General features: G+C 35.9%; 1 protein-coding gene across 3 annotated transcripts in view; it reads right to left on the reverse strand.

The window, feature by feature from the left end:
• Positions 1–5,210: 5,210 nt before the first annotated feature.
• The window catches only part of LOC147913780 (uncharacterized), a 236,235-nt gene continuing 223,398 nt past the window's right edge, over positions 5,211–18,047 (reverse strand). For all 3 annotated transcript variants that reach the window (XR_015556312.1, XR_015556311.1, XM_087448606.1), the window contains one exon: positions 5,211–5,377. Coding sequence is in view for 1 of the 3 variants with exons in the window: in XM_087448606.1 (XP_087304732.1) it covers positions 5,371–5,377 (7 nt within the window). In the remaining 2 variants the exon portion in view is untranslated. The remainder of the gene's footprint in view (positions 5,378–18,047) is intronic.

Here is an 18,047-nt window from a genome sequence, read left to right on the forward strand (position 1 = left end):
GGCCTATTCAATACTGCCACTTGAAAGTCTTCCAGGCATTTTAAACTGAAAACTACACTTGGACCCCATCTCGCATCCTCCCACCTATCTTGATAAATAATTCCTTCTTCCAAATGATGGCTTACACCAGAAATATGGGAGACATCCTTGAGATTCTTCTTTCCCTCACCACACATCAAGGCCTGTCCTATCAATTCTACTTCCAAAACCCAGTAAAAGCAGGCTTAACCATTCTCCAGTTACCTGATTGTTAGAGTAACTGATATTCTCCATTTCTTCTCTAAAAAGACACTGACTTGTGACCATGGCACACTGAATGCTTGCAGCCAATACAAAATTAATTTCTTGTATCACCCTACTGTTTCACTCCCTCCAGTCAAATGACAGCTGCGCCGGAAGTCAGTTGTATTTTTTTCCCAAACCTGCTTATACCAGTATGTACTTATTCTTGAAGTTATATCTTTCAATTAAATATTACATAGACTGGTGAAATTTGAATTTTAAAATGTTTGGCTCTATAAAAACTAGGTAGAATGTTTTGGAAAACCTCCAATAAAAATTGCTATATGAATTGTTTTTAAATCAAATAATGGGCAAAATTGGAAAAAAAAAAAAAGGAAGAAAATACAAAGTTCTCTGCTCTTATTCTTATCCCCACTTCATAAAGGCATTTACAGATGTCTTTAAATTCTTCCTGCACTCTAAGGGGACCAACACTGGAAATCATGGAGGTTGTAACTACAGGCATGGTTCATGCAAAACCAAACCAAACAAATCAATTCAGAACTTCAATTCAGATTCATGTTCAACAAATGGTCCTAACAATGCATCAAAATATTGGCAATGAGTGTTTATATGCTTCAAGTTAAAATAAAATACAGAACAATATGTATATATTATTTAGTATTTCCCTTCTTTAACCAGCTTTATCAATTAACTAACCAACTAGTACAAATTCTATTAGATAATACAAATAATAGCTAATATTTACTGATATGAACCCTGTACCAAACACAACTACCCCCATTTTACAGATAATGAAACTGAGGGCTTCATCTGTATATCTTGGCTCTGTCCACTTCTGTCCATCATCACTTTCCCCACCCTTATATAACTTCCATAGCCTCTTAGCTACTCTCTACACTTACACCTTCCCTCCTTCTCCAATTTCCATTAATCAATGAATACCAGAGGAAAAAAATATTTTTTAAAACTCAACTCTGATTATGCCATTCCCCTACTTAAAATTCTTCAAGGTGTTTGCACTTGGAAAATTATTCAATATCCTTACAATGACCTTCAAGGTCCTTCATGACTTGGCATTTGCATATTTCTCCATGCTTATCACATAACACACTCTTCCTTGCTGTGTTCCCGTTACCTTGGCCTTCTTCTTGTTCTCACAATGTGACAAGTTCTTTCCCATCTCTAAAATTTCCCCATGCTGCCTACTAGGTTAGGATGGTTCTTTTTTCTAGTTTCTCTTCACCCTTCAGATTTCAACTTGAGCATCAATTCACCTCTTAATTCCCAATCTAAATTACCTCCTCTTGCTAATATTTAAACTCACAGCACCCAGTACTTTTCTTTCACAGAACTTACAATTGAAAAATATGTACCTATTTGTGATTATTTTACTCCCGTCTTTTCTTTTTTTTTTTTTTTTTAAAGATTTTATTTATTTATTTTTTTCCCCCCAAAGCCCCAGTAGATAGTTGTATGTCACAGCTGCACATCCTTCTAGTTGCTGTATGTGGGACGCGGCCTCAGCATAGCCGGAGAAGTGGTGTGTCGGTGCGCGCCCGGGATCTGAACCCTGGCCGCCAGCAGCTGAGCGCGAGCACGTAACCGCTAAGCCACGTACTCCCGTCTTTTCAAGGGGGCAACGGCCATATCTGTTTCTTTCACCTCCACAGCACTTACCGTAGTATCTTTAACATAGAAGCTAAACTCACAAATAATTCTTGAATGAATCAATCCATCAATGTTTACATCTTAAGTAGAGAACAGAGGCAAAGCCAAAGAGTTTCCAAACGGTCCATAAAACCTCCACTACCAAAGGGCTGCCTAGAAACAGCTGACAGTCATTCTTTAGTTATGCTGTTATACCTCCAGGGATGGAGACTCCTCCATTACCCACATTATATTCTTTTCCTATTTTAATCATCATCATATTCAAGAGGTCTAATTTCTGAACTCAGAATTCTACTCCTCCTTTTTACAGATTTAGCAAATCTACCCAATAATATCCATGTAATGTTAGCATTTACACTCAAGTTCTGCACTTATTAAAATATTAAATATATAGGCCCTTTGTTGTATATTAGAATAGTGTACCAGAAATCACAAAGAGTTCCTAGAGCGGAGCTCTCTCAGGGAGCCAGTACCCGTCTATGTACACTAACACCTCCCTTCTCCCATGAACTGCGCTTGAGGAGAAAACATCAAGTTCGCCCTCAAGTTCTTTTCTAGTGTTATTTTAGACACAATTCCAGCAAGCATGGACTGTAGTCAGAATCAGCAAATAAAGAGGATTGGCTTTCTAGAAGTAGGCACATTGCCAGTGATGAGAAAAAAGAGTAGACACAAGAACTCACAAAAAGACAGCTGTCTGGTTCCATTTAGCACAAGGTCAAGCAGAGCTACACATTTTAATACATCCTGGGGACAGTGTTGTGTCACTGGGCAGTATAATAACAAAAATTCCTAATGATGACTCTGTATGATGAAGAAAAATTTATATTATATTCACTATTTACTGCTTCAGGAGACAAGGAAGAGAGTTATACACTATAGGGTGAAAATCACCTGAAAAAAAATGCATTTATCTGGAATATATCATTTCCTGAAAACATGTCAGAAAATCAAAGTATTAACAATTCTCAGAGCTTTGCATTCCATGCCTTATTAAAATAAAATAAAAATAGGCTCTATAAAGTTTTAAACATAAAACTTACTTTCCTAATATTCCTATAAAGGGGCACAAATATGAAGCTATAAATCATCAAAATGAAAGATTAATCATTCTACTTCAGTGATATTTTAATTGTGAAGTGCTCTTCTATTGAGAACATGGCTTAGATTAATGTGGAACATAACAAAATAGCACAACATACTGTTTTAACAAGATTCTCCAAAATAGTACAGAACTTTGACATGATAATCTTCCACATAGATGAAATAGGTTGAACTATTCTAACATTTGTAAAACAACAATGCTAAATGATTATATATAATATACACATATATATATTTATACTTGATTCCCATGTACAACATCTTTGGGTTCTCTCAAAGCATATTCTCCACAAATTGCTAAAATAAGAGCCCAAAGTAAATACAGTAAGTAGAAACCTGATGATCAAGAATCAGGTAGACTAATTCAAACAGTCTGATTACTAGAAATATAATTACCAATCAAAACTATACAGATTATAAAACTTCAAAGATAAAAATTATAATAGAAACAATATTTAACTATGTGCCAGATATTGCTCTAAGTAAGCACATTATCAGAAGTATCTCATTTAATCCTCTGAACAAGGTTAGCAGGTAGGTACTATTATAATCTCCAGTTAAAGCTGAAAAACCTAAGGCATAGAAAGGTTTTTAAGTTGCTAAAAAATCATACAGTTAGTAAATAATGAACGTAAGACAAGATTCCTGGAAGTCCATCTTCAGAACATACTTTTAATCATACCAAAATACTATCAATGAGGTCTTTAACTATGCCCATAAACAAAATAGCTTTATTTCATTTTTATAAGGTAATTAATTCGAACAAACATAAAAGTGATATGAAACAAAATTTTGGAGAACACTTCTTTCCTCAAGTATGTTTTACATGTGAAGAAAGACACAAAGAAAAGCGCCAATGATTTAATACAAAATAAGGTACATTTGATGATCTTAAAACATTGTACTGCAACAATCTCAAAATATTTTGCCTTTTTAAACAAGAGGTTATACAAAGAATGGCAGTATGCTCTTCTTCAAATTGCCTCAAATCCCAGAAGCCAATGGTCTATGAACAGCATGCTACTATATACATTAACAACATAACAGTGTCATAACCAATGTTTTAGAATCAGCACAGTCAAAAGGCATGCGTTAGAGATGTAAATGAGGATCAGCTGAATTTAATTTCTTCAAAACCTCAGATAAATTTATGTAAAAGCATTATTGCTTACAACAGACATATTTTGCCTAGCAACTAAAATACTATATTTCCAGCTACACAACTACAACTCTCCAACAAACAGGTAGTAATATTAGATATACCTAGTTAGCACTAGAACTGTTTGGCTGAAAATCTGCAAAAGATTCTGAAAGACACAAAAGCTTGTCTTTTGCTGAATAAATCATTCAAAAGCACTCAGACTGTTGTTGGCTACTTTAGTTTTGTTTTTATATTTTATTCCATCTAAATATCTAATAACAAGCAAATTTTCAGACCCAAATATGAATCATTAAACTTGTAGACGATTTACAGTCTTTTCTCTTTTTTTCTCTACTTTTTGGCCAATTTCCTTAGCAATTTCTAGTGAAAAGGATGAAAGGGGAAATAAAAGGATCAAAATTTGAAGTTACCTGAGTGTGATAACGAATTATTCTCTTCCTGAAATGCCCTTCCCCACTCCCTGCCCATCTCTTTTGTTCTCACCTGTCCTATTATAGACCCCCCTCTGATTCCAGCACCTTCCTGGAATTGAATTTAAATAGGCCACTCTTCTTGGAAATTGATTGTTTTGTGTTGTGAGCTCCCCATGTTTGGACAGTTAACCAGATTCTGGGCCAAAGCACAGAGAAGAATTACATAAGTACAATGTATTTGGAACCTGAGCTCACAAGGCCAGAAGAATGATGTGGGCACCTGATAGAACAATCATTCATCCATCCTTGGTGACAAAATACTCTTGAGCACCTTTGCAGACAAGCTCTCACATCTTACAGAGAGGGAAGCCTTGGAGACCTGCAGCTACCCAAGCTGGCTGGTGTTTATAGTGTGAGTACATCCGGAAACCTGGTGCCATTGGCGTTTTCTGACCTCCACGGGTGCTTTGGATCTTGAGAATAGGAAAGCAGTATTCAAAGGCATCTTCTCCCCAGGGGCAAGTGCAATTCTATTATTCTAACCAAAGAACAGTATCTCATAGGCAAGGTAGCCTAGGGATGGCTGAGTAATAAATACAACTAGAGCAATTCACTCATTGACTCACTCTTTTATTATTTTATCCATCCACCTACTAACCACAAGGTATAGCGGAAACATTTCTGGCCTTGAAGCTGTATGTACTTGATCTCGAATTTGACACTACCAATTACTAGATAAATGGTTTTGTACAAGTTAGTTATTGGTAAGCTTCGGTTTCACCATCTGTAGAAGAGAAAGAGTAATAGATCTGTTCAGGATTATTCTGAAGATAAGAACAATTCTTTCATTTAATAAATACTTATTAACTGCCTTCTATGTCCCTGTGATTCTACCAAGGGTGGGGATACAGCAGTGAATAAAAGTGACACGGTCCCTGACTTCAGAATATTTGCAAAATGCTGGATGACTTTTGCAAGCACGTGGTAGGTGCTCAATAAGTGGCTGCTGATACCGTCATTGTTATTAATATTTAGTATTATTCTGGCCCATGCAAACGCTGACAATATTCAGCTGAGAGCTAGGCACCTCTCTCCAATAGGAACATCTATTCCATTGCTCTCTGCAATGTGTCTTGAAATAAAAGAAGTTTAAATGAGAGAATGGGAGAGGAAAGGGAGATAACCACTGAGGAGGCCCACTGGGACCCCACAAGCATAGATATAACTCCATTGTGAAAAGCAGCTTGGCTTTATATACAGATGCAGAAGTCTCCTCTTGTGGGTCTTTATTTGAGCCTGGGAAAAGATTTCTCAAGTTAAGCGTTGACCAGCAAAAGACTCTCTAACATTGCTTAAAAAACCTTCTCCACTATGGCTGGTTACTCTTTCTGCCTCTGTGAACTATCTTTCTTTACCTCCACTATCTGACCAGAGAATAGGACTACTCCCTCATTTTTAAGTATTTATGTCTTTAGTTCAGGTGACCAGCCGATCCTTCCCAGGAAAGAGAACAAGTAGCCCACTCTGGGAGAGATATACTCCTCTTGGTCCAATTTTCTCTAGTCCCGAACAAGTACAAATTTGCCTTTGGCCCCAAAAGGGTAGAGTGGTTGGAGAAAAGGAGGTTATGGACTGACCAAACAGGCCCCAAGCCAGTTACTAAAATTATCATTAGAGAACTTAACTAAGAATACACAGTAATCATATAAACATTGCAGAAGCTATTACATTGTCTCGTCATACCAGACATTCCTGCTCCATCAGATGCATGAATAGATACCACACAGAAATGGAAGGGGAGAGGTCAGCAGTTATAAACGAAACAAATTAAGAAAGCACAATAATGTGAAAGGCATTTTTATATACATGCCAATATTTCACTAAATATTTAAAGTTCCTTCAACATTCAATCAATTGATATTTATTAAATAAACACAGTGTGTCAGTGACTTTTGAACTCCAGTAGGACAAAGTCCATTTGATTTGAAAATTAGAGCTGATTGGTGACACTGACAAAACAATTTTAGTAGTGAGATAATGGTAGAAGTCAGAATCAAATCGGGTTAAAGATGGCAAAAGGAGACAAAAGAGGTAAACATAACCTCTTTTAAGATATTTAGGAAAAGAATGAAAGACTTAGAGACACAGGCAGAGGCAGGCAGACCATGAGCCCATACGCCTCAAGATACTTGTATGTGTTTGCCCAAGAGGGCAAGAATGCGTGTGCATGTGTGTGTGCACAAACATAGAGGCATCCCCACACACATGTTCATGTTAAAGCTGAGCCAGATAGCTTGTCTCTAGGCTTGGTGAGGAAGCCTACAATGAAGGAGAGGTCGAAAATGAAACAAAGAAAGGAACTAACGGAAGGAATCTAGTTTCTGGAGAGGAAAGGAGGGAACTGGACCAAGAGGAATTAGCCTTGGATAGGAGAAGTCTTAGAGGTAATTAAAGCAAAAGTCTCTGGGCGAAAAAAAATACAATTTTTGATATAGAACTTATATTATTAAAGTGTATGGAGTGAATAAAACTAAAATATGCATTTTCCAAAAATAAATAGAATTCCATAAATGGAAAAACACATGAAAAGTACAGTCACATATCTTCCCAGATACAACACAAAATGCCATTTATGGTATAGTATCTTTCCTTTATTGTTTATATGAAACAACACTTATGAAAGTGCTTTTTTATTGGATTTCCCTAAAAATATGTTCGCTTTGGTATGAGAATTTTCATCTCACACTAACATCTTCACTGTCACCACCAAAAAGCTACCTAACTTATAGTGGAATCTTTGGTCTGTTATGAAAATCAAAATTCACTTGATTAAGAAGCATAATAATTTGTCATTTGAAATAAGATGTTTTAATTAAAGATAAAGAAGAACCTCCCTACTGCACAGATTCAAAAGGTGTATTTGGGTCTAAATAAAAGAGGGCTACATTTTGATTTTTCTCTATCATATAAAATGATGCGCCTCGCTTCCAAAGAACAGGATACAGATAGGGAAAAGAGTAAGTTTCCAGTGAAGAAACATGGCAAACACTACCTTTGCCCAGTGATCAAGGTTAATATCACCAGAACAGGTCATGTTGACACCATCACCTCCTGACAGGAGGTGAGCAGAGGGAACTTCGCCTCTGTGGTATTCTTCCCCAAGCCTCACAGCTCAAGTCTAGTAATGATATCTATGTATACACTTATATCTATATAGAAGTACATCAGACAAAAGGAAATTGAGGAATATTCTAAATTACAACTGACCAGTACCCCTGAAAAATGTTAAGGTCATGCAAAAGACAAGGAAAGACTAAAATATTGTCACAGGTCAGAGGAGACTAAGTCATGATGATTAAATGTACTGTGCTAATCTGGATTGGATCATTGGACAGAATAAAGAACACTAGTGGAAATATTTGTGAAATCCAAATACATTCTGGAGTTTGAAAATATTAGTGTGCTAATACTGGTTTCCTAGCTTTGGCAAATATGCCATGGCTAACCTTAGGGGAAATGAGAAAGGGGTATAAGAAAACTCACGACTATCTTCACAGTTTTTCTATAAATATAAAATTACTCCAAAATACAGAGTTTAAAAATAAACTTACTTTCAAAAAAAGAAATTAAATGAAAACCTTGGTATCTATCTCTAAATTACCTCAAATTGCAATTAAACTACTGCTGAAACAGCAGCAATCACGTTCCCAGTTAAAGTAGGAGAACTAAATAAAAGGTTAATTTTGAAGTGTAGTTATAAAAATCTGGAATCAAAATTAGCAACATGAAATCTACTGCCTACATTATAAAATCTATTTTGTTTATAGTTTCTTTCCTTCTGTTCTTAAGCTATTTTTGTCATTTTATTGGATTTAGTTTTAGATATCTTTCTGAAAATATAATTTTTTATTAATTAGCTATATTCTTATGGATGTGGATTTTATAGAAACTTGAGCCAAAATGCTATGCTAGTTGTGCTCTTCAAAACATGAAAGCACCTTGGGCTAGGATACTAATATTAAAAGTAAACATATTCAAAACACAACGACTATCACTTGGTTCACCAAATGATAGCATTTAATACTTCCACTCAATCCTAAAATATATATTTCCTTTAACAGCCTTATTGAGACATAATTCATATACTATAAAATTAACCCATTTAAAATGTACAATTCAGTGGGCTTTGGTATATTACCAGAGTTTTACAACCATTACCACGATCTAATTTTAGAACATTTTCGTCATTCAAAACAAAAACTCCACACTCATTAGAAGCCACTCCTCATGCCCCACCCCCAGCCCAGGCAACCATTAATCTACTCTCTAGCTCGATCAATTTGCCTATTCTGGACATCTCATACTAATGCAATCACACAGCATGTGGTCCTTTGTGACTGGCTTATTTCAGTTACCATAATGTTTTCAAGATTCATCCACACGCTAGCAGGCAGAAGCACTTCCTTTCTTTTAATTGCCAAATAATATTTCATTGAGTGACTACACCACATTTTGTTTATCCATTTATCAGTTGATGGACATTTGGGTTATCTCCAATTTTAGGCTATTATGAATAAAGCTGCTATGCACATTCATTTACGTACACGTTTTTGTGTGGACATATATTTTCATTGCTTTCAGATGAATACCTAGAATTGGAATTGCTACATCAAATGGTAACTCTGTTTAACACTTTGAAGAACTGCCAAAGTGTTTTCCGAAGTGGCTGCACTATTTTACATTCCCTTCAGCAATAGATGAGGTTTCCAATTTCTCTACATTCTCATCAACTGTTATTATTGTCCATCTTTAAACATGTATTTCTAGTACTTACAATTTCACTTGGTCATTTTACTCCCTACTAAAATGTTTGCTGTGCTCTTCCCTCCTTTCCATAGAAACTCCTATGTTGACAAACAATTCTACAAAACGAATTTTAAATGATACAAAATATACTAAATCCATAATCCATCTTAATCCTATTATTTTCATAGTGTTTTACTTCATTCCCTTCAGACCTAATCATTATCTTTCTTTCATTAATAATTACTTTAATATGACTTTTCAAAATAGAAATTCCCACTGAAGTAATTTTTAGCAAAGCAATTTAATGTGACATGCATTTATATGGGCGATGAGAGAAAAATTATTAATTTAGACATGTTCATAGACTTCTCTCTTTCTCCAATCAAAGACAATTGTGTAATTCAGTTTCTTATTGCTGCCCATGAACCATTAATGGATCATAAAATCAACTCGATGGGTCATAACTGAAATTTTTAAATAGAGGAGAGGAGAGGAACAAAAGGTAGGAGAATGGAATAAAATAGAAATGTTAATGTCCACTGCATTATTTTCAGATACTTTTCACTTATTATATGTGGTAAAGAAAGTTTGAAAACCACTGCTGAAATCACAAATTTGATTTTCCCTTACTTCTTTCCTAAATAGGAAGCTTTCCTAAATGGAAAGAGTTGAAAAAAGGAGAAAGGAGGATATTTTTAAAAGGTAGACTATGAGAAAGGAATTTGGAGAATTAATTTGATAAGAGCTATGAGTTAGAAAAGGAAAGCTTAATAAACGCTCATTGTGAGGTATGCATTCAGGTTATTTTAATGTCTGTTGAAGGTCAGGGCAAGTAAAGAACAGAATATATTTTTAATTTTTTGGGCTATAAACTTTGCCTCTTACATGTCACTTACCTCTGATACTAAGTAATGAGTTTCTAGGTTATTAAGAGCCATGTAATATGTGCATACTTATAAATATATACTCACTTATGTAAACAGGCATTTATCATGGTTGAAAAAGATGACTTAATAGCTCTCTATAGAAAGGAAATTTGTCTTTTTTAGACATGACAGTAAGTCATAGTTAAGAGCATAAACTTTGGAGTCAGGCAGACTTCAGCTAATCCCAACTTTACTTCCAATTATACAGGGTACACTAGGAAAATTATTCAACCTAGATAAAATTCAACTTTCTTCTGAAAACCCTTTAGGTTGCTTTAAAAATCAAATAATATAAGGTATATTTTTAAAAATTTAGTACAGTATCATAAGACCTAGCACATAGTAAGTAATCAATAAATTGAAGCTATTTTTCATTAAAATTATTTTTTAAGTCTTAAAAATATTTTAAAGCAGATAATCCAAAGATATAGCCAATTTTAATCAAGAGAAAATGAGTGGATACATAAAAAACATCACTGGTGTAAGCGATCAGACAAGGACCAGCACCATTCAGTGATTCTATCATTACTGCCAGTTCATGTAACTATTATATTCATAATAATTTTTAAAATTGACATGTGACAAGCAAAAAAGCTAGATCCTTCTTCGTGTTCCAGTTTCCAAGAATGAAAGGTAATTTAAGCTATAATCAACTATATAACAGTCCACTGACAGCACAGAAAAACTCCAAGTGTGCATCAGCCAGGTAAAATTATATGGCAGCAAGACACAGACAGGAATAGGATATTGAAAACTCAATTATGACTTATGCATTTTATATAACACTGGTTAAACTACACCATACTTCTAAAAGATAAGCAGACTGGCAGGAACACCTTGTGTTAAATGTGAAGCAACTGAGGAAAACGGAGATGGCAAGAGCTGATCAAGAAAGTCTAGGAAATCAATTGCAAAACAAAAAATTGGAATAACTATTTTAAACTTGGGGTCCTGTCTTAACTTGGCTAAGTCCTTTCTAATCAGTTAGCTCATCTAGAAAATGTCACTGTTCAAGAACCTCTACCACTTGCTCACACAAGGGAACTATATACATGTTAGAGAGGTTCCACTCTGACCTACGATCCTCCCTAGGCCTCCTGCAAAGGGTGGTTTCTGAGACATCTCTAGATTATCTAGCAAGGTGCATATTCCAATGGTATCTGAGTCTAAATAATTCACAGATATTATGACCAAAAGTAAATATGCAACAAAAACAGTGTCTAGCCTGGTGTCTGACACATAGTAGGTGTCACCTACATACATAGTAGGTGTTCAACAAGTGTCTATAGAGGGAGGCAAGAAATCAGGCACAATAAGATCTATTGTGTTAAGTAACAACACCTATTTCATTTCATTCTCTAACAGAATTTTCCCCAAATTCTAAAACAAATATTATTTCTTCAATTATCAGAAAAAACTAAAAACATACATTGCTTATGGACAAAGATTTGTATTAAATATTGGAGACTCATACATTTAAAAGAGGTAACAGGCATAAAAGGGCCATTCGTTCACAATAATACACAGGGAAATGAAGAGGAAGGATAAGGAGAAAAACAAAATAAATCCAATTAGATACCATCAGAGAATATTAAGGCACCAACTTATTTCTCTAAAAATTAGTGAATAAAACGCAAACATTAAAATTCATGCTGTAGTTCCTGTTTAAATTGTATTTCACAGTAACTATGCGGCAAATTTATACAGGAGAATTCTACCTAATAAATGCAAACAGAATGAAAGAATTAGACTGCCACCCTTTTTTATTATCTAATTAACTGATTCGTGCAATAGTCATCAATGAATGGTAAAATCATTAGGCATAAATTGATGGGAAAGTTTACAATGAAGAGACCAGGTTGTCACCTGTCACCATCAGAACCCAAGCTGAGTATCACTAAAAGCAAAACAACTAGACACTGTTACCACTGTTTACCACTGCAGTATGATGCAGCGTGAAATACACAGCACCACTTACAAATTATTCTCACAAAAAATATACATACATCTAAATAAGTCTTTCTGTCTAACTTCCAGTCTACAAAGAACATGTAGAATTGGAAAATGAGTTAAATACCTGGACAAAGGAGCAATCAGAAAGATCCCAACTCCAAAATGTGGAAGTTTCCAGAGGACAGCTGACCGATTGCTTCTACACAACAATAGAATGGGAAAGAAGGAAAAAGGGTGAGGAGAGGGAGAGAGGGATGGGGGAAATGAAGAAGGGATGTAGAAAGGAAGGATGGAAGGAAGGAGAGAAAAAGAGGGACGGAAGGAGGGATGAAAGAAGTTGGTTCTCAGATTAAAAGAACCCAAAGATTTAAGAGACTTAGAGGACATAACCAAATACAACGAATGGATCTTGTTTGGAACCTGATTGAAGAAACCAACAGTTTAAAACACACACACATTTCTTACACAAACACGTAAATGTGAATTTGATATGAACTGAGAATGACCTTAAGTAAATATTATTTTATTTGAAGTAACAGTCGAATTATATTTAGTGGTCTAATGATGATGAAGTGATCGTTCTAAGTGCTACATAGCTCTAAGCTAACTACAGTAGATGAAGACCGGAAGCTCCAAGGAGGGAGGGCCTATGTTTATTTTATTCACTGCTCTATCCTCAGTGCCTAACGCAGTGCCCACACAGTGAGACAATGGGCTCACTCAATACGTACTGAATGACTGTGTATAGCTTAGTCTAAGAGCACATTTCGGAAGCTTGCCTGAGAATTTTAACAAGTGAACAATAGGAAATAACAGAAAGCTTTCGAGAACACGCAAATTGCTTAAAGTGCCTGGAACTTCACGTACTTGAGAGGAAGAATGAGAGATGTAGCTGAAGTAGTAAGAAGGAAGCAAATAATAATTATACTCCACATGCTATGCTATGAAGTTTGCATTTTACCCTATTGGTAGTGGGCAGTCACTGAAAGGGTTAGACTATACATAAATTAGAATGAGGTTTTAGAAAGCTTTCTCTAGAACAGAGTTTTTCAATATCTGCACCACTGAGATACTGGCCGGGTGATTCTTTGTTGTCAGGGGTTGTCTTACACATTGTCGGATGTTTAGCAACATCCCTAGCCTGTCACACCTAGAAGCCAGTAGCAATCTACAGTTGTGACAACAAAAATGTCTCCAGACATTGCCTAATTTCACCTGGAGAGCAAAATTTCCTCCAGTTGAGAATCACTGCAAGTTTTGTGAATCAGAGGATGCAACTCAAGGAAGGGAGATAGATCAGAACACTACTGAAAAAGAGAATAAGTGCCTAAACTAATGCAGTAGCATGAGGAATGGAGGGGGAAAAAACAGATTTGAGTGACAGTTGAGACATAAACATAACCCAACCAATTACAGTTGGCTGAACAATGGATCAAAGATGGTGCCCAGCTGTCTTGATTGAGCAACTGGATGGTGAGGCTAATCATTCCAACAAGGACTAAAGATTAGAGTGGGTTCATTCATTCATTCATGGAACAAGCATTTACCATGTACCTAACCATTCTCTAAGTACTAATGTGGTAAACAAAAAAACAATACCCTTCTTCTCATGGAACTGATTTTCTAACATAGGCAGGCAAATGAGCAAACCCAGGAATAATATAACTTCTGAGAATGATAACTGCTATGAAGGGATGATGCTTATAGAAACGTTTAAGGAATCTGAAGCTGGAGGACACAGAGAGAGATATTAGCATCATATCCTTGTTTTATCATGCAGGCTTGAAATTGAAAGACATGACCTTCGATGCCAATTCTACTATTAATTGATTGTATTACTTTGGAAATTTTGCTTGGCCTATTTAAGTCTCGGTTTCCCTAATTACGACATGAGGGTATTAATACTGCCTTCCTAACAGGGTTATGAGTTTTAAACAAGAAAAAATATATTTGTGTTTGTGTGTGCATGTGTGCGTGTGCGCCCATGTATGTGAGGGTGTGTGTAATCTTAGTGCAATGTGTGGCACATGTAAGCATTCAATAATAATAACTACTATTATTAGAATCATTCAGTTGTGTGGGAAGAGGGGCAGGGATAGTGTTTAAGAGCCTTTTCCAAAGCCATTCAGCACTTATGTTTTTCATGCTTTATGCCTTCATTCAACAAGTTTTCTTCCTACGCCCACTCTGTGGTTGATACTGTTCTAGGAGCCAGGGACCCAGCAGTGAACAAGACAGATGAGGTTCCAGGCTTCTGCACAAAGCTGTTACTGGCAGCTTCATCCTTCTCAACAGCTGGGTCTTTTCACTTCACAGCCTGCCTGGGTGGCTCATTGATGTAAAATCAGCAAAATTCCCAAAATGACCTCGTACTGGTCCATTTCTAGGGCGATATATAATAGCTCAAAGCTTCACCAGGGTCTGAGAGTACAGAGAAAATTAGACAGCTGTTTCACCCTTGCCGGTCTACAAGGATATTAAATTTCAAGTTGTTTGAGAGAAAAATGGCTTGGCTCTATGGAAAGCAGTTCCAGTCAACAGTGACAGCCAAGCTGGAATCTTGCTAGAACTGCATCCTGGGGCCATTTGTGCTCTAAATAAGGATACTTACATCTCCTAAGTGGGAACAATGGGAGGAACAGCTGAGGGCAGAGAACAGAATACTGCTGCAGACGGTTTTGAATCAATGGGTCCCAGGAGATGGAGGTTTGCTAATGACCATCCCACATCCACCTCTGAGTGACCACTGTGTCAGGATCCGAGTCAGTGGTTCTGAACCTTGGTCATGCATTAGAGTCACTTGGACAAGTCTTAAAAATAGCCAGGCCTGGTTCTTACCCCACAGAGATTCTTATTTAATTGGACTGTGTGGGTCCTGGGTGTTGGTACGTCTATAAAGTTCCCCAGGTGATTCTAAAGTTTGTAATCTTTTTTATGAAGTACTGACCAGGGTAAATAGTGATCAAGGCATGATTTAAACTGAAATGTTTGCAACAAGGGGAAGGTATGGTAAAGTCAAATTAATTAGAAGAAAAACTAAAAGTTACATTTTATCCACCCCTCCCTGTGTCTTCCTCAAATTATCATTACTTCTTTTAACATAAAATCTCAACAGAAGAACACTGATTATTATTAAACTAATAACCAAATTCATTAACAATGATTCATATTTAATAACTATTTTTAAGAAGCTGCCTTTTTTTGGTATATGGTATAAATAACCTAACACAAAAGATAGAAATTCATTTTTAAAAATTCCTGAAAATAACTTTAGCCCTCAAAATTTAATTTCTTTTCTTGATCTCTATCATCTTCCTACCACACTTTTTGTTCAAGTCGATGCCAGGCTCTAATTTGATATACAACAGGTGTTGTGTATTGTAGGACAACGGTACCAAAAAGCAGCCAATTTAAAGGGGATTGTAATGTTATAACAAATGATTGAGGAAACTGCATTGATAGCATTCCTTAAAAAGAAAGCTAAAAATAAGGAGAATAAGTTATTTTATATTTTTAAATGGATCAAAAATAAATCAAATATAAATTTCAGAAGCATTATTTTTTTGACAAAATTGCATGAAAACATTACAAGACATTGTTAACTTCATTTCTGATTCACTCAAAAAAAGGATCTTTTCATTTTCCAGTGATTCACAATGTATCTGCATTATATTTCAGCAAGCAACTGCCTTTTATAGAATTTGGTACCAGGTGTAGGGAAAGATGACATCATTAGGCATAAGATATGTTTGAATGGAGACTGCTTTTTGAGGTAAATATCAGTAAACAGCTTCATGTTATAACATGAACTATAGTCCCAACCCAACTTTATAAATGGATAACAAGGACTCTCTGGGTATTACTCTAAAATTATTATTATAGAGCAGAATAAGCTGATTAGCCACTAAAACTATAGATGACCAAGCTAGTAAATTACTCAAAGACTACATAAAAGGTGATCTCACATACAAAACAGGCACCAGCCCCCAGCAACCTAAAGATCCAATATTATTTTGAAATCAGTTATCTTAAAATAGAATATATATGAGATAAAGCCTTTTGTCTAAGCTAGAAATATAGTATTCCACAGTGCCAATTGCTGCCAAATAGTATTAAGTGATAATTATAAGGTGATACTGTAATGCTTTATATATTGTTTTTCGGTTTACATAATAAGACATTATTACCCCACTTTACAGGTGTGAAAACTGAGGCTCAAAAGTAGTAAGTGACTCACCTAACGATGGTTGGTTAGTAAAAGGTAGAGAAGAAATTCAAAGCCAGACCTTTCTGACTCCAAATACAAAGATTTTGGTTTTCTAAATTGTATCACTGTGCTGTTGAAAGAATATTCGTTAAGTATTTTCAACAAAAAGATCTTACTACTTCTATGGGATGGGACCATTCCTCTCAAACTTATGGGACTAGAAAGATAACTTTATTTTCATTTTATTTTCTAGGAGGAGGAAGTGGGCAGATTTGTCAGAAAAATGAGAGAATTTGCTAAGAAACACAATTTTCCATTGCTCTCCAGTCACATCCGTCTGTTCAAATTAATACCACAAGGAGCAAACTCTTCAGAAGCACTCAAAGAAACTTCATCAGCAAATCGGTAATTCAGCTTCTTTCTAAAGTTTACTTAGCCAGAAGCTTACAGTTATTCAGGTCACTCCCAAACCCCAAAAACACTCACGTAAGTAATGACCTTAACACATCATCGACACTAGGAACTATCATCTACTGATTTAAATCATCCCAGGCCTGGCACCAAGTAGATACTTGTATATCTTTGTTAAGCTAAGTTGTTATTCTCCTTATATGCTTCTGTGTCCGAGGTGTAAATTCACGTTTGCGTGGACATTTAACTAGTCAGACCCCTCCTTTATACTAGAGACTCATGACAGCAGCACTGTACCTTTTTCTATTAGTATTTACATCCTGAGAACAGAGCAGGGGCCCTCAGTCCTGTGATTAAAGACTATTCAGTAGGTAGCCCTTGGAACAGTGGAATAGTTTCAGGCCTATAGGAAGCACCCTAAGTGTTTGCTGTCACTGTTTTTGTTTATTGAATAAATGAGCGAATCACTGACCACCTTACCACAACCTAATGTAGCAGATAATGAAGCTTTTACAGTCTAGATTTTTATTAGATTTTTTTAAACTTGGAGAAATAAAATGAGTTGACCAAAAATACTTGGCAAAGATGTATTCTGTAATGCCATCTCATAGAAATTAAATGAATCAGAGTAAGGTCTGATTAACAGAAGGGAGTCATATCTGAATTTGGCAGTTCCCAAAATATGAATCAAATCAGAGACTTAAGACATAAGGAGCAGACAAACCAGCCCTCCTGAGGGTATCTCAGTCCTGACTAGCATCCAATTCCTTTATTCAGCATGGCCGATTGTGTTTTTCAAAGACAGTGGCAACAATACCTTCCTTCCCGCATGCTCTTCTGCAATGTGACCTACCTACTCCTAAACCAACAGGTGAGGTCTAATTCCCTTTCCCTTGGGCTGGACTTAGTGATTTTTTGACCAATAGAATGGAGTGAAGTTCTGGGACTTACAAGACTAGAGAAGAAGCCCTGCAGCTTCTATCTGGGTTTCTTGGAACCACCCAAGTGAGCCCAGTCAACTTATAGAACCATGAGAGGTAATTAATAAATTGTTAATGATTTGTCACTCAGGTTGGGAATGGGTCAATAGATAACCTGAAAATTCAGGAAAAACACATGTGATCTCTACTATATATAGGTACTATGCTAGC

The sequence above is a fragment of the Ceratotherium simum genome, chromosome 25 (genome assembly GCF_057802395.1).
Source record: "Ceratotherium simum simum isolate JZ-2026a chromosome 25, ASM5780239v1, whole genome shotgun sequence".
NCBI lineage: Eukaryota > Metazoa > Chordata > Mammalia > Perissodactyla > Rhinocerotidae > Ceratotherium > Ceratotherium simum.